The 22,954-nt window shown below is 33.3% G+C and overlaps 1 protein-coding gene across 1 annotated transcript in view; it reads left to right on the top strand.

Moving 5' to 3' along the window:
• The first annotated feature begins 2,579 nt into the window (after nt 1-2,579).
• LOC118189172 (reticulocalbin-2) overlaps nt 2,580-22,954 on the top strand; it is a 41,638-nt gene continuing 21,263 nt past the window's right edge. The window contains exons 1-3 of the mRNA XM_035359728.2: nt 2,580-3,007; nt 10,682-10,829; nt 20,612-20,765. Of these exons, the coding sequence (XP_035215619.1) occupies nt 2,821-3,007; nt 10,682-10,829; nt 20,612-20,765 (489 nt within the window). The 5' untranslated portion in view covers nt 2,580-2,820. The remainder of the gene's footprint in view (nt 3,008-10,681; nt 10,830-20,611; nt 20,766-22,954) is intronic.

Raw genomic sequence — 22,954 nt, 5'->3', positions numbered from 1 at the left:
GGATTCAAGATTTCAACCTTATGTTCCCTCCGGGTTTCACCATGCCATTTTTAGTCAGTTACATCGTCTGTCACACCCTGGCATCAAGGCTTCTAGGAAACTGATACAGCAACGTTTCGTATGGCCTAGCATGCGAAAGAACATAGCCAACTGGACATGTTCCTGCTTGGAGTGCCAAAGATCTAAAATTGTCAGACACACCACCAGCCAACTTAAAAAGTTTTATTTCCCCTCGTCTCGCTTCAATCACGTGGACCTCGACTTGGTCGGGAACTTATATTTATTAATAATAATATAATACATGAATACAATTAATTACTATGTACACATTTTTCTTACCTTGGATGAAGCAAATTTATCATTTGCTTCATTGAAGTCGATCCTTTCAACTTTTTCTCTTTGCACACTTAAAAATGCTAGATGACTTAGGGGATCTTGTCCCATCGTTGATTGTAAATATGTGAAAATTTATTTTAATTTGCTGAACGAACATTCATAGCTAGCATTTGATAATGAAATAGTAAGGAGTGTTTGAAGTGCGACTCTTAGGTTTTGAAAAACATTTTCTCTGTAGATCTGTAGTGGACTTTTAGGTTCCGTTTCTTTTCTACTGCGGAGTAACGCCATGCAGTCACATTCACTGCTCAAAACAATTAGGGGATATTGTGGGTTCGGTATGAAATAACCATATAATCGACAACCTTTTTGAACAAAAGGAAATAGAAGAGATTATAAAGGAAAATTATAACGTTTACAAAGTTGGGAATATGCAAATTTAGTCTGTGACGTCGAAAACTATGCGTTTTAGATAAGGAGTAAGGAGCGACTTGCAGTATTCCTTTTGTAATAGGAGATTAAAACAATTGACAAGCGTTGAATGCTTCGTAGCAGTGAATATACGATGTCTCAGCAAGATGACTTAGTTGAATCGGTAGCCAGGAAGGCCATCAGTCGTTTACAGGAGAGTCAAACGCAATTCATTGTAGCGGAAGCGTTAGGATTTTCCCAAAATGTCATTTCCAGATTATGGAATCAGATTTTGAAAATTAAATATGTTTGAGAAATTCCGGACAAGGTCGTGTTATCGTTTTAAAATAAAAAGCGGGAGATACACATGCATTTCGTTTAAAGAAATAAAAATATATCTCTTCATTGGAGAAATAAAGTGGTCAGAAAGAATGTTTTGGTTGATGAACTGCGAACATTTTATTACACATTTTATGAGAAAACTCAAGAAAATAAATAATTAATTATATTACCATAGTTATTAATTTTAAACATATTTTCCAGAAATCGATCAAAATAAAAACTGAAATTTTCAGGAAAATCTTGTTTGGAGACCATTTAGCGCCCTTCTACGAGCGGCGCCCGGGGCATCATGCACCCCCTTGCCCCCTCCTCGCTACGCCACTGATCCTAAGGTGTGCTTCGAAGAGTATAACATAACAATATACATAATAACAATGGCCATATACTACATAAAAAGGCGAGCATATATCACTAGGTAATAAATAGAGGTAAAATAGTCAAGTTGGTTACTTAAAATGGCCTTAGGCCTTTTACTGTGGCATGGATCATTAAAGTCATAGTTATAAACCCTAATAACCGGGGTTTTGATATTTTTCAGGTTATGATAGAATTTTCGAGCAGTTTGGCCATAGAAGTATTTTAGTTGTTACGTGCGTAGTTCGTGAATTTTTTGATTTCTCATGTACCATTGTGAGTTCGTGCACACAATTTTGTGCCCATTGAAGTTTTTCCTGGCAGATTTATAAGAATATGCCCATACAGGGCAAGCATAACAAAGTATGGGACACAATAAGGTTTTATAAATGAGTAACTTGTTATCTATTGAAAGTACACTGTTTCGAGATATTAAGGGGTGGTTTAAAATTATCTTACACTCAGTTTCTATCACTTACTTGGATAAGATTTTGCAATATATTATTTACTTGCCTTGAGTTTTTAATTGCCAAGTAAGTGACAAAAGACCAAATAGGGTAACCCAAGCAAAATAATTGCATTTCTAGACAGCTAATAGCGTCACAAAATTAGAAGACCTTGGGTTGAAACTGAGATCGATGTATTTTTTCCTAAAATAAATCCATTGTTTGTCTTCCAGCATGGTGCCCTACACACGCAAGCTATATAATTAATCGAGACGCGAAAAATGTAATCATCATTGAAAGGCCCTTGATTTTTTTCCGTGTTTTTTCTTGGTGTGCTACTAAATGGCAGGGAGTGGCGACAAATATTTCTTCCCCATGCGGCTCAAGAGCGGTACTTGTGCCACTCCTCGTATAGTCCATCAGGTTTTGCTTAATTTATATGATAATTATTAATAATATGCAAATGCCATTCAGAATTTGATTTTTAGCTTATCTAACAAAATCTGTTTAATTTGCTTTTTTTTATTAGTTTATTAAGATTTACGTATTACTTTAAACTTCACGATTTCACATGTTATGATTCCTTAGTTAGTACACTTTGTGTATGTAACTCTTACATATCGTTATCTGTGTTAACCGAATTAACTCAAAAGCAGAATTCCAGTGAAGGATTTGTAAATTTTTCACCGCTTCATTTCCTGCCTAGTGCTGCACTACATGTTCGGCTAAATCAACAACATCCGGATGCCGGGTTTCTTAACTGTCAGTGCGTACAATTGACAGATGAGGTAGTTTGGGTTTAATTGTTTGCACATTTGCATGTTGTGGGTGAGGAATTTTACACAACTGTACTGGAAATCGTATAAATATTTCTTTCCTCGGCTTATGGTAGTGTGTAACAGTGTAGCGAAGAGTTGATAAACGTGCCAATATGCTTGCAGTATTTTGGAAAATCACCATCATCACTTTCGCTGTTAGTTTTTCTACATGCGAATCTCATACTCACAAGACAAAAGGAGCAAAAGAAAATGTTGAAGATGGAAATTATATTGCTCGTGATAAGGATCACTTCAAAGATGGGGAACATGATTACGAATTCGATCATGAATCTGTTTTAGGTAATTGCGCGTTTTACCTGTAAAATTATGAATTAGGTAAAAGTATTAATTAAATATTAAGTGAATTAGAGGTAAAATCCTAGTATACGGTGCAGCCTTGGCGCCATTTTGAAAATTATCGCCAACACCAAAAATTACCAAAACAACGTCTATGTATATATAGTGATAGTACGCTATACACTATATACATAGTATATACTATGTACAACTATATATATTCTTTGAATACCCGTTTACTACTCATCGTATATGTCCCGTTTTTACTGCTGATCATAAAAGTCGCCAAAAGTAGCCAAATCCCGTGTGCACCGGATACTAGGATTAAACTTGAATGAGGTATGAATTACGTAAAAGTTTACATTTATTTAATTGCCAACTCATATTAATCTTATTCGAGCATTAAGTATGGTCGTGTGATTAGAACTACTTAACTTTTTTAAATTCATTATTCCTTTGTGTGTTTATTGTTGTAGTGTTTAGTTTGGAGTTTTCCTTACTTCACAGACCACCATCAGTGATAAAGAGGTTAATAATGCTGAATACTGACAATTAAAACCCAGTTGAACGAGCTGGCTGCATGGATTTTTTTTTTTTGTGTGTGTGTGGTTGTAAAAATGTACAATGTGAATATGAATCAGTTTCCCTTTAAAGCACTGTGAAGATACCTCTTTCTTTAGAGGTGATATAGCCATCACGTATTTTTCGATTACAACATCTAGAAGACTTTTAGTGGCCATGAGCATTTAAAAGATTTTGGTCCCCCATTTCTTTCCTATTGGTCTTGGTTTACTTGCAGCATTTCATGGTAAAAACAGCAGTAGTGATGTTATGTGGTGTCCCCTTTCTTGATGCCCTAAGCACATTCTTATTTTGCTTAAAAGTTAATTCAGCTCTGCCCTACTCCTTAGTCAATGCTTGTTGCAGATCTTGCACTTAAGCTTGATTCACGTTGCCTCCATGACTGACGCAAGATCTATTCCTGTTAGACTTTAAATAGACTTTAAATATTGGGTTCTTTCTTAAGTTGTATGCCAAGGTGATATTATACAAAATTCTATTTGTTTATCATGTGCTACCATATTAAGATATTGTGAGTGTCATGCCATCATTAATCATTATCCAGTTTCTCTTACTTTAGCATTTCGTCTAATATATTTAATGTTTGTTAACATTGGAATTGGAAATCCCATTAGTGTGTACGAACAAGATTAGACTTGGTTATTTGAATATAGCAAAGCACATGTGAGCTATCTGCCCTAAAGGGTGAGATGCTTGTATAGAGGATTTTTTTCGGGAAACTGGTTGGTATTTACATTACAGGTGCAAAAAAAACTAACCATGCAGTCTGCCTGTTCGTCTGGGTACAGCCCTGATCAAAGTACCAGTTTTCAGTGGTCTTAACCACTTATCTACTAGTGGGGAATGAAAGAATAACTATAATTTTTTGGTTTAGAAATCTATTATATTAATATAGAAATCTGTATTGTTTTTAAATAGAACTTTCCCTCATGAAACTTCTGTGTGTAAGGTAGATATTGATAAAATTTAACTCTTCTAAGAAAAATTGTCCATTAATTAGAATATCTGATGTAATTGTATTAATGTCACTTTTGTATGTGATAATGTAGCCTAGATGCACCGAATTACTAAATCGCATTGTATGAAAATAGTATTTCATACATTCCTATGTTCAGTTTTGCAACCTGAATTTAACATTTTTTTTTTCAGTTTTTTAATCTTACTAGAGTAATTATGAGGTTGCAGCTTAGAATTCAAGGTAAAATTTATATATTTTGTAGTTATATACAGGATATCCCAGGATTATTGTGACAAACTTTAAGAGGAGGTAGAGGACATCACAAGGATTTAGATTTGCATAGCAACCCATGATCAGAAATGTCATGTGAAAGTAGTATGACAGGTATAAGAAACAAAGAGACACAAGACTGAGATCATCTGAAATATTTATTGGCCATAGATATTAAATGGGCTGTGATAGATGATGTGTGAAACTGTCACAAAAGATGTTCAAATTTTCCACCATTGCTAGGGATGCATGCGGTACACCTTCGGACCATGGATTGGTGGAATTGCTCAAGTACACCTGGATTTTGTTGGATATCTGCAGCAGCACAGATGATTCTGGGAGCCAGATCTGTTTTGGAATCCACAGGTGTTACATACATAGCATTTTTCAGTGCACCCTATAGAAAGAAATCCATGCTGCTTAACCCTTTGCACGGTATGGGCACACCATGCCATGTTTAGTTTTTAAAGACCCTCATTTTTCAAAGAAATCTTCCAGATTCTTTTTTTTTTTTTTTTTTTTAGGATATAAAAGGGATTGTTTGAAAAGAAATTTTCATCTTATTTTCTTGGCCCTATGCTAATCTCCTTATTTTATATTAGTTTTAAATTTTTACCTTGAAATCTTGCCTAAAATCGAACGGCGAACGTCAGATGTGCCGAGAGTGGGCTCACTGAAAGACTAGTACTAGAATAAGAACTGTATCTTTGTTTCTCTGCCGTTCTCCTGTCAGTTTATCAACAATAGAGAGGTGGGTTCACATCTGTGTTCCATTTCCTGTTTTCTCTTTCTTTCTTTCCTCTCCTTTTTTTTTTTTTTTTTTTTTTTTTTTTTGAGGGGAGGTTTGGTTATCAACTACGAAATTGTTGGGTCATTTTCTGAAGGTCAGGGGTAATTTTATCAGTCAGCTGTTTGTTTTTTTTCTTTCGCTTTTGTTCAAAGAAGTTTTGTTAGCACTATGTTTGATAGTTTTGAGTTGTAGACATTTATTTAATTTTATTTTATAGTTTATAATTTCTAATTGTAGGTATAATATTAGTTTATTATTTTTTTTGAATGTGAATGTGCAAAACACGCAATATTGGGTTGTGCTTTTTTAAAGATGGTGTCACTTTCTTCGAAAAGTACCACCATGAAGAAAATAGATGAAAGTGTAAATAATGTAAATATCATATACCCAAGCTACTTTTTTTCCATTCATATGCATGTAATCATCATATAACCAAGAAAAGCTTTTTTAAGGGGGTGTATAGTAGCAGACCTCCCCGTGGCATACCCTGGCTAATGCTAAATCTGCTACGGTATTCAGAATCTAGTGTTTTTTAATCATAGGCAAAATCTCTTACTCTTTTGTGTGCTTCCCAGCAATGATTGTTTCAGCACTCTTTTCAAAACTCTATTCATTCAGTGTGCCTGTTTCGGGCATACCCACAGAATTCAAATGATAAGTGCTCTCTTCACAAAATTTTACCTGTATGCTCCTCGAGGCCTGATTAGACTGCTTACCTTTTTCTTTTGTTGAAATTCCAAATTTAAAAGGTAGCGTGCCAGAAAGGGTTAACTACAGAACCATCTTTCCAGCTGCCAAAGTGCAAATGAATAAGATATGGTGATAAGATAAGAATGGCTTTACAGAAGTTAAGGTAGTGGTGCCATCTATTGATGAAACAAGAAAACTAAATCATAATTTCTTTAAAGCCTGAAGGTAAAGATGAAATGGAATTACTGTTGTCAAGAAGAGAACAGAAAGATTTTTTTTAACGTGAAACGTCTCCCAAAAATGTAATTCGCCAATGGAAGGTGTTTTATGAATAATTTTGGCTGCAGAAAATGGAAAGCGATTTTTGGACCAACAGTGCTAGGCAAGAGAGAACTTCTCTGTTTCCATTTTAATGATATATGCCTCTTATTCTTTAACATGAAATTTTAGGCTTAGTTTGGCCAATGTAAATTAATGTATGTTTAATTAAATGTAATTAAATCACAATTAAATGTAAATTAAATCACATTGGCAAGGAATCTTGCAAATACCCAGGAATTCATATCCGGAATAGTCTCCTTAAGTAATGAACTAGGAATTTTATTAATAGGAGAATAAACTACCCAAAAGTTAAATTTCTGTAAAATACACACAATTTTATAGCTAATCAGTGGGAAGAAAGGAATGACAACAGAATTCTTATAATCTCCTAAAACAAGAGTGTGCTTTCTGTTGTGTTGAGATAAGAATTTTTTCACCCAACTTTATTAACCAAGCAGTTAAAAAATTCTCTTCTCAACACATCAAAAAGTTTCTTGGCACACGGTCCCAAAAAGATTCGCCACCACTGCCTTAATATATTTATTGTCCCACTCTCAAAAGACTTATTTTAAATTGTTAGTACAGTACAGTCACAAATCCAGACCACAAAAGTTTTTTTTTTAAAGAAATGGTTTCCGAAAATTGAGAAAGAATTAGATTCTGAGAGTTACGCTTAATGTTTCACGCATATGCAACATTTTTTCGCAATAAAGCATGTAGGGTCTTGATTTTTAATTTAATACTAAATATAACAACTCTGTATTGAAGAAATATGTCATTTATTACCATAGATATATTGAATATGTGTGAAAAAATTTCATTGAAAATTTAGTAGAATTCTTGACAAGCCAATTACAGGACCTGAATAATTGAGATTAGCAAGTAAATAAGAAATTATGCCTATCTGGGTGGTAAAATTAAAGAGAAAATATTAGCACAAAATATGAAGCACCTTAAATAACTTAATTGAAAGAAATTCTTAATAAAGCAAACAAATGGTTTTTCTTCCCCTCCCAGAAATTTTGATGTTCTTGTGGTCACTAATGCTTCTAGTCTTATAGAATACATGCAGCAGTAACCAATCTGTGCTCACCTGTACCACACACATTTGAGTGTCTGTGGATTTTCATGCTTTTTAACTGTCATTTTGCTGAACAGTATCCACTGGCTGTAAAGATATGGCCATATAGATTTTTCACTCTCATAAAAGGCCTTGTTTCTTATAAAAATACTTTTATTATCATTAGTTATGAAACAAAACAATACCTATGAGCTGTAAAGATAGCCAGACAAACTTTTTTTTCTGATTCACAAAGTGGTTTGTGGGTTCGGGACTTTTAATCAGATAATCAAAAAGTACCAAAATACAAGGGAAAAAAGGAAATATAGTTCATGTTCCTGAGATATTGCAAATCACAGAAACACACAAGAATATGTGTACTGTAGAAGAATGCTTCTTTGTCATTTTCATTCCTGTAACTAAAGAAGTATCAGTTAACCTTCAAAATTATAGTCCTGAGATATTGCAAATCACAGAAACACACAAGAATATATGTACTGTAGAAGAATGCTTCTTTGTCATTTTCGTTCCTGTAACTAAAGAAGTATCAGTTAACCTTCAAAATTATAGTCTTGCAAATATACTCATGTTACACTGATTACATTAGTAGTTTCTTTAATATCTGATCTTCGACCTTTGTTCCCTTGTACAGTCAAAAGTCTTTAATCCGGACTCGTTGGCACTTCGGCGATTCCGGATTATCGATTTTTCCGGATTATAGATCATCAGTTTAAATCTGGTAAGATGGCATGCAGAAATTATAAAATTAAAAATATGAAACTGTAATTTATGAAATAAAGAGCAATTATGATCTAAAGGGTATGAAAATTTACAAAAAAAAAAAAAAAAAAAGCTTAATATTTATTTGTTTACTTTATTAAACATTTCTTTCAACGCGTGCATGCATAAAGCATACATTACGCATAGTCGAAATTAGAAAATTGCAAACAGAAAACTATTTGATGTGTACTCGTGATATTTGTAATGATGAGGAATTTGATTTAAATCATATCAAAGACGGAATACATCGAGATGAAATACTACATTTAGTAAGGAATTATAAGCTGAATAAAATAAAAACATCTGCCCTGAAGATAAGGATAGTGCTGACAGATCAACTTCCAGTTCATTGCGAAGCCCCCCCACACACCTGCAGAACAGCGTGAAATTGATAAACAGATTTCGGAATGGTTAGAGAAACAAAGGATATGCCTTTATCCATTTTTTGCAGCAATTCCACTTTTTGTTTGATGGACATCGAAACATACTTTTGCTTTGTAGATCCTTTACATATTAGTAAATATATATCGGAAATTCTATTTGAGGTAATCGAAAGTTCAGGCTTACTTTCATAAAATTGCTCTAACAGTCTGCAAATAGTAATAAGCCGGATCCAATTTGAAGATTAAGGAACAACGCTATCTGCAACATTAACTGAAATAGATAATTTTAGCTTAGCTTATACCGTCTGTTATACATTAAACGCGCATGTGTAAACATATTATGTGCATGCACACATGCGTGAACGCATTATGCATTGACGCATGCGCAGAAAGTTTGTAGCTTTGAGGTCCGGATTATAGATCATTCTGGATTATGGGTGTCCGGATTAACAACTTTTGACTGTATTATAATCTAGATAACTTAAAAATTCAGGCATTGCAGTAATGTAAGTAGGTAATCTGAGACAGCCGTAATAAATTGATTTCCTTTGGAGAAAATATTTAACTATGTAATTTTATAATAAAAGTCTCGTTTCAGAAGTTCTAATAAATATATTTCTGAATAATTTTTAATTTATTATAGATTGGTAAGTACTGAAATCAAGTGGTTGACTTCTGTTTGAGACTTGATTCAGTACTTCTGTATTTGTACATTCTTTTTCTGTACATTTTGTTCTTTGTGTTTTTATACATTTCACGAATTGTATCTTTATATGAAACACAATGTTTTAGGTCACCGTACTAAAATCACTCTTAAACATTAGTAAAATAGGAGCTTTTGCAGATGACCGTCTTCTTTATCAGCTGCATTCAATTCCAGTTATAGCTGATAAACCAAATGGGCCGTCTACAGAAGTTTGTATTTTACTAATATTTCAGTGTGGTTTCAGCTTGTCAACCTTGAAAATTTTATTTAGTTTTAACTGTCTATGCCTTTTGATTCTTCAGCTTATATTTTTATGATTTTTAGTATTAAAAATTTAGATTAATCTTTGGATTATGGTAACTTGGCAATTTTTTGGCTAAAATTTGGTGACCAACCCTGCTACAGCAATCTGCTAGTTTTGTTTTGGACACCATTTTGTTTTCACGAAGTAAAGGCATGTTTTTTTTTTTTTTTTTTTTTGTTTTGTTTTTTTTTACTCAACATTTTTTTCCAACAATCTGCTAGCCGAATTACGCTTATGCTAGAACTTTTATGGAACAAAAGTGCTTAATCATGACGAAGATTAGGTGCGAAACTGGGAGAAAGTGCAGAATCGCCCACTGCTTACCACGTTTTTAAGATTTGCACATACACGGTATCCATGTACACGTCGACCTATTTTCACTTTAAAAAAATATCCCAGAATTGCACAAAAATAGCATTGCGCACACTCTTGACTTTATCCTTATACACTGATAAAGTCCTAGCTAGTAAGTAACCTTTATCGCCTTACCAAAATGTCACCAAACTACCTGCTACCATATTCCAAAGATTAGCCAAAATTTAGTATAGAATGCAGCATGCGTAAATTTATGAAACTATAATTTATATTTTTAATTAAGAGTAATTTTACTGAAATAAATTCGAATTCTGTTGACTCATGATAATGAACTAATCAACAGTTTTTTTTTTTTTTTTGGTTGTTTTGTTTTTTGGAGAGAGTTTCTACAAATTCTTTTCCACTGACCAATTTATATCAAATATTCTTCATTTTTTATCATTTCATTTATTTCAAGTGATTTAACTGTTAGAGGGTGTCGGTATTTTTATTTGAAATACTTGTATTTTTATTTTAAGGAAGTCGTCAAGCTGCTGAAGAATTTCATAAGTTGTCTCCAAGTGAAGCAAAAGCAAGATTGAAACTTTTAGCTCATAAGATGGATGAAAATGAAGATTCATTTGTTGACAGAAAAGAGCTTACAAATTGGATTTTGCGATCATATGCGTATGTAGCTTGGATATCTAATTTTCTATTGGTGAAGGAAAAAGAAGTTCTTAAATCAGGAATATTTATTCACATTCCATCAAATTTTTGCTCTCTCCTACATTCCCCTCCCTTTACGTGCATGGAAAATAAAAATTAGTCTAAGCCAGCAGTTCTCAACCTTTTGACTAACACGTACCATCTAAACTAGAAAAATTTTAAAACATTTATATTCCCCATTTGTACGACTTATTGGGTGTTTGTATTAAATATGCACACATAAAAAATATTAGATTAAAAATTGGTTATTTTGATTATCAAAATTTAAGTCATAATACTTTAATTCTAAAATTTAGTGTGAAATTTAGGCCTGTTTAAGAGAGATTAGTTTCTTTATGTCTGGTCTTATTTCACTTGGTTTTAACCTTAAATTAGGATCCACTTTTAATTTTTTTTCTGTATTTATTTTTTGAATAGAAAGTGGAAGAAAATCCTTGTTCACACAAATAGGTTGTGCAAAAGAGCAATAAAAATTTAATAACTTTTTAAAATGACTTTGTTTTTTGGTTCAGCCTCACGTTAACAAGTCTGTTGTTTTTGAAATCTTCAGTTAGAGTTCGATCACAGAGAATTTCTATCAATTGTTCTTTTTCTAAGAGATAAAATTTCAGGTACATTTGAACAAATGGATTTCTAATCCAATTTTCTTTTTAACAATCCTCGGGAAAATACATGTTGAAATTATTTAACAATGAAAAATAATGATTTTAATGTCAGATGCTAATTCTTCTTTTATTTTCAAATTATTTTCACATAGAAAATTTCTTTAAATGGTAAAAAGCTTCAAATTTTATTATTGAATTCTTTGATTATTAGCTTGGGATTTTTTATCATTGCTTTTATTTTATCTCTAATGGTAAACAAATTAACACTTTGTCTTTGCAATCCTAAATTTCATTCATTTGACTTTCCAAAAATATCAGCTAAATATGCTAAATGCGAAAACCATAATTCACTAAATAAAAAAATTTTTCCAATCCAAATTTTGAATCGCAGAGAAAAATTTGAATTTCTGATCCAACTTCAGAAAGTTGGTTTAAAACTTTGCCTCTGGATGAACCTTACTACGGAACATAACAAAAGCCTTTAATGTTCACTGGCCATCGCTTGGCATAAAATGGTAAATTTTCTTGAATTTAAAGCTTGGCTTTCAATAAAATTAACAATTTTCACAGCTTGATTCAAAGCAATTTTAAGGTATCTGGGATTTTTTTTGGCTCTTAAAGCTTCACAATGAATGGAGCAGCGAGTAAATTTAGTTTCAGGTGTGACTTTCTTTATTTGAGAAATAACATCGGAATATTTTTCTGTTAATGTCCGAGTTCTGTCACTGCATACAGCAATGCGCTTATCCAAGGAATATTGTCAATTACTTTGAAAATGAATATATTTTCTTTAAAAACAATATAATAAAATTCTCAATTACTTTAAAAATTTCATTTGCAGTTGCTCTATCATAAAAAGATGCACAAAATAAATACTCTTCGGCAATTCACTTATATTCTTAGAAACGTGTGTAAATTAATAATTGAACAAAGTTCGTTATGTCAGTACTTTCATCCAATTGCAGTGTGAAATACTTACTGTTTTTTATATTTTTTGTGTGTCTCTTTTATGGAATTTGCAATTTCATGAATTCTTGGACTTAACTGTATCATTTGATAATGGAATATTTTTAAGTTCATTATCCGCTTTTTCATTGAATGATGTTAAAATGATATTTTAGCTGCTGGTAATATAAAGTTTTCTTCAATACTGTGAGCCTGTCTAGTCTTAGCAATTCTTAGGCTTACTAAGTAACTAACTTTTCACTTGAAGTAAAAACACATTTCATTATTTGTGTACTATATTCGAACTCCGATAATTTCCACTTAAAATTTCTTCAGGTTTATCCTTTAAATTGGCATGCTTAGATTCAAGATGTCCTTTAAGAAACGATGGTTTCGTACTTTGGATTTCATCGCAAACAACACATTGAGGTTGAAAGTCCATTTCATCTTTATTTATTGTTGTTATGTTAAATTATTAAAGCAAGGTGTGCGTAGTTCGTAGATTCCTTTGCTGGCTAGGTTGTGCAATTCGTAGATATTTTTAAGTTTAAACAGAACACCTGTGTACATGGTATTCTTTGAAATTTGTTGTTATGTTTATTTAAGCTAGGTGTGCGTAGTTCGTAGATTCCTTCGTTGCATAGATTGCGCAATTCTGCAATCTTTTTTAAAGTTAAAACATATCGCTGTGTACATGGATTCTTGTCAAATATTTTTGGTTAGAAACTTTACGTTTTTGCTATCTAAATTTTTTGTTTTTGTTTCAGATTTTTATCTTAAATTGTGTGTTTTTGGAGACATTTTAGGCTTAAAATTCGAAACGTAGACAAAAAATTTAGATAGTAATATGGCACCGTGGGGTTTCATGCCAAATATTTTTGGCGAGAAATTTGTCACCAAGCGAGGGCATATATAACAGTAGTTTCCTCTTTTGTAATTATGGATAAGTTGTTCAGCTTTCTGTACCTGAAATCCCCTTCCTGAAAGTGTTTGAATAATTTCATCTTTGGAGGTATTGGAGGATAGTTCTTTGATAGGCGGGATTTTTCATATGTATGATGCCATTAAGGAAATCATAGCCGTTAAATAATTTAGATGTAGCTCTATTACCACTGCATTGTTAAATCAAATTCTGATGTATTTGTTGATGATGTGGTAAGAAATTTAGCTGCAGTTACTTTTTTGTGAGTTTAGAATAAAATTTAAAATTTTCCTTTGGCTTCTTGAATTTAACTTCATTGAAAGTTTGAATTTTTTTTTGTATTGCTGGAGGTGCTACACTTTTAAATTTTTCTGGCCGTATTGAAACCGCTTGTAATTATTTTTATTTAGGGGAAGGTAGTTTAGGTTTTTATTGCTCATAATTTCATTTGTGGGTTAGTCAGTGATTTGTTAGAGAGATAAAACAGGCTGGCATAATTAAAGGTATTGCTTACCTTCATACTTCCTTATCTGTTAAAATATTCAGTACTATTCCGGTTTGAGGATCGTAAAAAAATTGCAGTGAAAATGTATGCACAAAAGGCACCAAATCTAGCAAACACGGCCATTTAACAGTGCACCAAATCTAGCGTACGCGCCGATTTCAGATTGCATAAGTTTATATAGTTCTATATTTCTTAAGATGCTATTGAAATACTAGTTTAATTTTTAAATCCTCTTTTGATATCCTATGGATTTAACAACTTGGGAATTGCCCATGACGAAAAGTCTGCAATAGAATTTTGGGTAAAGTGCAAAATCACCCACTGCTTGATGCATTTTTAAGAATTGCACGTACTCGGTATCCATGTACACATTGACCTTTTAAAAAAAAATCCCAGAATTCCACAAAAATGGCACTGCGCACACCCTTGTCTTTATTTATGTACACATCGACCTATTTTCACTTAAAAAGTAAAAGAAAATTGACAAAAATCCAATTGTTTTTACCCTTGTAAAAAGCGGCAAACAAATAAGTGGGCGATTCTGCACTTTAAAACCGAGAATTTTTTTCAAAGAAAAGGCATCATTTATCATAGAAAATTATGTTTGAACAGCCAACGAGATGAAATTATGCTTTAGCGATAACTCGGTAGAGAAATAGCGATGCAGGCATCCATTCAGTTATGCTTAGCAATTTTTATATAAATTATAATAATGATCTGAAATAGTTATTTACTCTTCTGCTTCCATTCAGTCATGTTTAGCCTTTTTCATATAAATTATAATAATAAAAAAGTATTATATGAAATTAAACTTTCATCTAAATTAAAACATCAATCTTAAATAGTTGTTTACTATTATACTTCCAATTGCGTTAGGGTTACCGCAATTATTTTTGGCAGCACTGGCATCAACAATAGTTTGGTGATTTTTTATGGCCCTCAAAACCAAATAGTACCAAATATTCTTAAACCTCCTTAGAAAGTGTAGCTGTGAAGTGATTATTGCTTTTATAGGGGCAGTATACCCTTTTACCATTAACATTAATTTTTTGATATATTGCATCCTGAGCTGGAAGTCCTTTATTTCATTTTTGAACTTGTTTGGAAGTAGGACTATCTTGTTTAGACCAGTGAATAGTACCTTATGGTTTAGCAGTAAGTTTAGTAGTCATGCGGACTGGAACAATGATGGCTTGTAATCCCATTCTTTGATAAAGTGAGCATTCGGGGGATTTGTGAAAATTGGTAAAGTGGGCATTCAGTAGTATTTGTGAAAAACAAAGTCCTTTTTAAATGTATGTAAGATGTTGGAGTTTTCAGAGCAAAAATGTCTCACCCTGCCTTCTATCTCAGCAAAAAAAAAAAAAAAAAAAAAAAAAAAAGAAAAGAAAAGAAAAAAGATTCTATTACAGTGATGGTAATTTTATTCCTCTAAAAATTATTTTTGAATGAAAATGTAAAGTTTAATTCATATAACTAGGTATGCACATCCTTACTTTTAAAACTCAGATCTGGCTTTGAGTATACATGGTTTATTGAGAAACTTAGACGTATATCAAATACTTATATGGAAATAGGTGAGGTAGACAGTGGAAATTCAGGTTTGTTAGTTGACTGTGTAATAAAGTTTTTTTTTAATTATTAAAGAGTAAAACAGATAGGTCCAGTTATCTAGTAAAAATGATATTTTCTACAATTGTGTAATAGTTTCTCTATCAAAGAACATAATTTGTTTTGGCTGATACTTTGAGACTTAATCTGTCATGCAGGTGAAAAGAATTTTCCAGAAAAATATAATAAAGTCACTTCATGCCATAATAGCATCTTATTATTGCATCAAAATTTTCTGGAAACTGGTTATGTCCTTGTTAATTGGATGGAAGACCGAACACCTGTGATGTTGGTATTGAAAAAATTGGTTATGCTTGCCCTTGTAACCTACAGAAAACCTTCAGTAGAGTAGTGAGAAAACTAAAAATGCTATCAGTAACAACTGATCAATTGTTTCATAAAATACCTGATGACCACATGACTTCCTTATGCAGCCTATTAAATTATGCACACTTTTTGCTGCACTTTATGTAAACTTATTTCTTCAGATTACTCTAACCAAATAAAAAAGTCTCTCAAAGCAAGTTGAAAATGACATCAAAAGCCTGAGATCACATTAAAAGTTAGATTTCATTATTTATTGAAAATTAAATTTTTTAAAGAATTTTACATTGTCAAAACATGAATATTTTCATCATATAAAACACTTCTGTTATTGGAAGTATATAACTACAACCAATGATTGAAAAAGTAAAGGACGAGTAAGGACTTGCCAAGGAAGGAAGTGGGTATATTGTATGTGTATATACAATGCGTCCTTAAAGTCATGATGCACTTTTGATCGGGCACAGGAACTAGCAACAAAACAAGATAGAAATGTGAGATCTTAACCAGATAAAAGGAAAACTCTCCAAGTTTCCATAGTATAATGTGCAAGCGTATGTGCACACAGGTGATGAGGCAACATAGCGAACAGCGAAGCAGTATATCAGCCCAAGTATGTTCACATGAGTTGTGATGTGGACCATACAGAAAAAAGTTCATTGTGTTCTATGGCTTACAAAATTCGAATCCATGACCAAATGCAGCGTGAATATTGTCACGTGTGCAATGAATTGCCACCACATACGAATAACATTAATTGGTGGGATAAGTAGTTGAAGGATACCAGCAGTTTGTTGGACAAACCCCGTTCTGCCAGCCCATCAGTCAGTGAGGAGTCTGTGGGCTATACGGGAGAGTTACCTAAAAAAACCCTGAAAAACCAGTGCATGTATGTGCTCGACATTTACACCTAAGCAAGACATCAGTTCATAAAGTGTTAAAGAAACATCTATGTTTAACGAGTTACAAACTGCAGCTGTTGCACGCTATCAAACCGACGGCTAGACCCAAACGATTCGCATTTGCTGCAAATATGCTTCATGAGATCTACAATGATAACCAATTTCTGGAGAAGATTGTGTTTAGCGATTAGGCAACATTCCATGTTAGTGGATATGTTCATCAGCATAACTTCCAAATATGGGCTCCTGAGAATCCTTATACGTACACGTATAAAAACGTAATAGCTCTAAAGTGAACATATGGTGTGGCTTGATGCATGATAAAGTGATAGAACCATTTTTCTTTGCAGAGCAGACTGTGACAGCAGACAACTACCTTGAAATGTTGGAATTGTATGCAGTGCCACAATTTCTAGATGTTATCTTTCAACATGATGGTGGTCCTCCACACTGTGCCAACATTGTTGGCGAGTTTCTGGACACAACATTCTCCCAGCGGTGGATAGGCAGGGGTTCTGTCAAACCATGGCCACCAAGATCCCCGGATCTGACACCCTTGATTTTTACTTGTGAGGTTATGTCAAGCAGCCTGTGTACAGTGAATGTATCAACAACGTTAATAATTTAAAACAGAGAATCACAGACGTTGTTCACTCTCTTAGACCAGATGTCCTTAGTCATGTGTGGGAAGAACTTGAGTATCATTTAGATGTTTGTAAGACAACAAATGGAGCCCACATCAAACTGCACTGAATAGGTATGAAACTTTAAGAGGTTTTCTTTTGTTTGGTGATTTTGCATTTCTATCTTGTTTTGTTCCTTTCCTGAGACCGATCAAAAATGCATCATGACTTTACGGATGCACTGTATACATATATATATATAAATAAACATGTATATTTGGTTCTGCTGATTACATAAAAAAGAAAAGTGTGCAACTAGATGTTATAGCAGTCCCATATGCAAAATTTCAATGTTAATAATTTTTAGCTATGCGTGGCATATATGTATGTACAGACATCACGAAAAAAGCTCTTTTAAATCCAATTTACAATTCTTTTACAAAGGGCCTTTATTCTCTCTGTACATAGATAAATTACACAAAAGAATTGTCCAGATAACTTTGGGAATGGTCAACATAGATATTTCTGTTGAAACATGATTTTTTTTTTCAGGTTGCACTGCTTCCTTTACTTTGTAGAAGGAAGTAAAATTTTGTCCTTTTACACACAAAATGCTGTTATTATGTGATACCCAATTTAATATCAAGCCTCATCATTACATCTTCACTGTGTGGGTACTGAATTATGTAGAGGAAGGTTGTGACTTCTTGTGAAATGTTGTGTTTACAGAAAGTGACTTGCCATGTTTCAGATCAAGTGAACCACCATATTGTTCGAATTCAGGACGTAAATAAAAATTTGTACTATGTAATGGAGCACATCAGGAATGATCTTGAAAAGTATCTGCGGTATGGTTTAATGGCAGATTGTGTACCTGTGCCTTTCTTTTTCCATGAAAAAACAGTGACAAAAGAAGCTTATTTAAATATGATTAGATTTGAGGTGACTGAGATTTATCATTTTTATTCAAAAATCATTTGACATCAAAATGGTGCCCCTCTACCTTAGAATAACACTGCACATGACTTTTTAAATCAAGAATTTCCACACTAATCTCCTGGACAGAATGGTCTTATCTTTTGGCCTCTAGTGTATTCAGAAATCACACCACTTGACTTTTAGCCCACCAGCAGTCAAGCAGTAATCTCTCTGAATACTGCTAGTTCAGTTTGAGGTTTGAACCCCGTGAACGGGCTGACTGCATGGGCGTTTTCATGGTTTTCCCCATGTGTAATATGTATGTGAGACAGTTTCCTTTAGAAAGTCATCCACAAAGGGCATCCCCTTCCTGTAGGAAGAAAACCCTTGAGTGCTTCACCATAATCAGTTAAACCAAACCACTTGACTTTTTCTTGTAGAGAATGCATTAGAAACAAAATTTATCAAATGAAAGTGTCATATTAATCTCTATGAATTGAAAAGTTGTATGATTGCTGCAATTGCATATGTTACAGAGTCTATTTTGAAATGTAAATTGACAAGGTATATTATTAGCTCATATGTTGTTCATGTTAAAGTGCTTGCATTGAATTGTACTGACTGTAGGCAGAGGCGACTTTTCTATATAAGGTAACATACTTGTGGTTCTTACAGACCTACCCTGATTGCTTTTTTATGTATTTATGAAATGTGTTAAGGTTTTTTTTATCTGCCCTGTATACTTTTTACTGATACTTAAAAGTGAGTTTTATTGTATGGGGTGACTGATCTGAGCAGTGAGATTTTGTTAATAGAGTTAATATCCATTCTGTGATATTTTCTGCTCAAGCTAATTCAAAGCTTAATTTTAATGTTCCCCCCCTTTGTGTGTGTATTAAGGAATGCTAAATAAATTTATTTCTTTAATTCTTTTTGTTAGAAAATCTTTACTAACTTTTGTAAAGCAGCTTTTTTAACACACTTCTGTTCCTGGAAATCATTCAAATTTTTGCCAAGGAAATATATGGTACAGTACAAAGTCCGTAATCTGCACATCCATTATCCAGAATGATCTATAATCCAGACCTCAAAGTTACAAATGTGATGTGCCTCCAGATACGTTAAAAAATACTTGGCATAATTTATGGCTAGCTGCCATATTTCATGCTGAGGACGATAAAGATGATAGCTGCGAATTTGAAGGTTTTCGGACATCGCAAACAAAAGGTGAAATTTTCCAGTTATTGGATTTTGTAAAGAAATGTGGAGAAGCGGTAATAAATGAAGTTGATATAACAGAAGTATTTCATTGCGACGACAATGCCCCAATCATCAATCAACTTACGGCGAAATCTGCAGTTATGGTTCTAGATCCAGAAAATACCGCTTCCGATAGTGAGGAAAGTGACAGAGATGTTATTGAAAACGCAAAAATTTCAATTGACAAGTAAGTCTGTATTCTTGACACAGCAATTACAGGACTTGAAAAGTGGACCTTTGTGACTGAACAAGAAATTATGTCTGTTTATAGAATTAAAGAGAAAATATTAGCACAAAAAATGAAGCGACTTAAACAACTTATATTGAAAGAAAGAAATGTTTAATAAAGTAAACAAATAAATATTAAGCTTTTTTTTATAAATTTTGATACCCTTTAGATCATAATTGCTTTTTATTTCATAAATTACGGTTTCGTATTTTAAATTGTATAATTTCTGCATGCCGTCTTACCAGATTTAAATTGATGATCTATAATCCGGAAAACCCCTAATCCAGAATTGCCGAAGTCACGATGAGTCCGGATTATGGACTTTGTACTGTATAATATTTCTATTATTTCCAGAAATAGCTGCATGTATCTTTTATACACAATGCATAATATGTAGCTTAACTATGCTCAAATGGCCCTAAAACTGGTAGTTTTTTCTGGGCTGAGTATCTAGTAGAACTGGTTGCATAGGATTTTCAACTTGTATAATGAGTTGTACATTTGATTTGTGTTTCTTTTAGTTTTTTGCAGCAACAACCCATTTCTTGCAACTCATGCAGCCTTTGATTTGTAACAATTAATAAGTCAATAAATGTATGGTGTAGTTAGTTCATATTAAAATATGATGTCATCATAGTAAATATGAAATGAAAGCTTAGTTTGATAAAGGCATACACACACACATACATGCATACTACTAAAATGTGAACATAAGTTGTTGTATATTGTTTGTTTCTAACAGATAAAAGTCATCTTATTTGACACATTGTTAAAATTATTGTTTTGGGAGTATCGTTTTTAACTTTTTATGTCATTTTTCAGTAGAAATTCCATTATAGCTCTTAAGTTTATATTTTATGTATCTATAAAATGGAAAATGAGTTTGATATTGAATCTAGAATGCTGACAGAAGAAGAAGCAATGCAAGAAATGGAAAATGAAGATGGTGATGGAGATGGGAAAGTTACTTGGGAAGAACACATTGCTGATGTTTTTGGCATTATGGATGATGATATGATAGGAAGTGTAGACAAAACATCCGATGACTTCCAGGTTCTTTAACTTTTATTGTTTTTCATTTTTAAATTTTTCAATATGACTGACATTTCTGTCAAGTTAATCTCAGTTGGGTCTTAAATATATAATGATACAATTATTTTTCCTGAATGAACTTTCAAAACTTTTTTTTTTTTCAAGTGTTAATTTTAAAATGCAATGATGGGAATTTATACTTGGAAGAAAATTTACAATTACATTGAAGTGGTAAAAGTCATGGGATAGCAATATGCAAATATACTGATGGCAGTAGTATCGCATAGAAAATGTATAAATGCTAAGTGCTTTGGCAGGGCTTTCATTTGTGTTCAAGTTAATCATGTGAAGAGGCTTTGACGTGATTATGGCCGCACGACAAGAATTAACAGACTTTGAACGCGGAATGGTAGTTGGAGCTAGACGCATGGGTCATTCCATTTCAGATATAGTTAGGAAATTCAACATTCCGAGATCCACAGTGTCAAGAGTGTGCCAAGAGTATCTAATTTCAGGCATAACATCCCACCATGGACAGTGCAGTGGCCGACTACCTGCACTTAATGACCGAGACCAGCGACGTCTGCGTAGAGTTGTCAATGTTCACAGACAAGCAACACTGCATCAAATAACCACAGAAATCTATGTGCGATGTACGAGGGATGTGTCCGATAGGACAGTGCGGCGAAATTTGTCTTCCTTGGACTATGCCAGCAGAAGACCGACTCGAGTGCCTTTACTGACAGCACAACATCACCTGCAGCGATTCTCGTGGGCTGAGCATATCGGTTGGTCCCTAAACGAATGGAAAACCATGGCCTGGTCAGATGTGTTACAATTTCAGTTGGTAAGACCTGATGGTAGGGTTCGAGTGTGGCGTAGACCCCACGAAGCCATGGACCCAAGTTGTCAACAAGACACTGTTCAAGCTGGTGGTGGTTCCATAATAGTCTGGGCTGTTTTTACATGGCATGGACTCGGTCCTCTGGTGTAACTGAACTGATCATTGACTGGAAATGGATAGATACCTTCAGCTACTTGGAGATCACTTACAGCCATTCATGGACTTCACGTACTCAAACAACGATGGGATTTTTATGGATGACAATGCGCCATGTCACCGGGCCACAATTGTTCGTGATTGGTTAGAAGAACATTCTGGACAATTCCAGTGAATGATCTGGACACCTAGATCACCCAACATGAATCCCATCGAACATTTATGGGACATCATCGAGAGGTCAGTTCATGCCCAAAACCCTGCACCATCAACACTTTCACAATTATAGACGTCTATAGAGGCAGCATGGCTCAATATTCCTGCAAGGGACTTCCACCGACTTGTTGAGTCCATGGCACGTCAAGTTGCTGCACTTCGCCGAGCAAAAGGAGGACCGACAAAATATTTGGAGGTATCCAATGACTTTTGTCACTTCAGTGTATACTCTTTATTAATATTCATTAGCTAGTCATAAAGATATGTTTTTTTATGATTATGTATTAAAATTTTGAAAACATGCTCAAGGATAAACTACTGAAAATAATGATGTACTGGAAAATTTGAAATATTCTTGGGAATATTTCCTAAAAATGTGTTTAGCAATTAAAAGCATTTTTTTTATAGTGAATAATTTTTCGAAAAAAATTTTGTATTATGACCTATAAAAGTTTTACCATTGTCTTAAAGCAAATGTCCCATCCTAATCATATCTGGAAAAAGTTAGTTTTTTCCTTCAAAATTTCCTAGGCTGTACATGAATTTACATATTGGCATGTTTTTAAATTCAGTATGTGTGTTATAAGCGAAAATGGCAAATGTGGTTTATGCACTTTGCTAAAATTATTTGAATATAAAATTATCTGAAAATATGAATGATGACTACCCCCCTGCTTGTCTCCAATGAAAAAAAGGAAAGGAAAATACGTTACTATAAATTAAGAATCTTGCCAAGTGAATTATTCTTGGCGCTAACTTAAAAAAATGGGCCAAGATAAATTTTAAAATTTCACCATAAATTTCACAAAATTTAATATTTAGGCATAATTTGAGTCATAGAATCGAAATATGAAAAAAATTTGGTATGTCATTTTAGAAAAAGTCCGATTTTGTGTCAAAATACCTATGTTAGAACAATGCTGTATAAAAATCTAACATATATCCTAAGTCACGCTTTTGAGACATGGGAAACGGAATTTGAATTTTGTCAATT

This window comes from Stegodyphus dumicola, chromosome X1, assembly GCF_044657685.1.
Source record: "Stegodyphus dumicola isolate Sdum_Otavi_A_Nest chromosome X1, ASM4465768v1".
In the NCBI taxonomy this organism is placed as follows: domain Eukaryota; kingdom Metazoa; phylum Arthropoda; class Arachnida; order Araneae; family Eresidae; genus Stegodyphus; species Stegodyphus dumicola.
The sequence above is the reverse complement of the archived record's forward strand: the minus strand, read 5'-3'. Positions and strand labels throughout refer to the sequence as shown.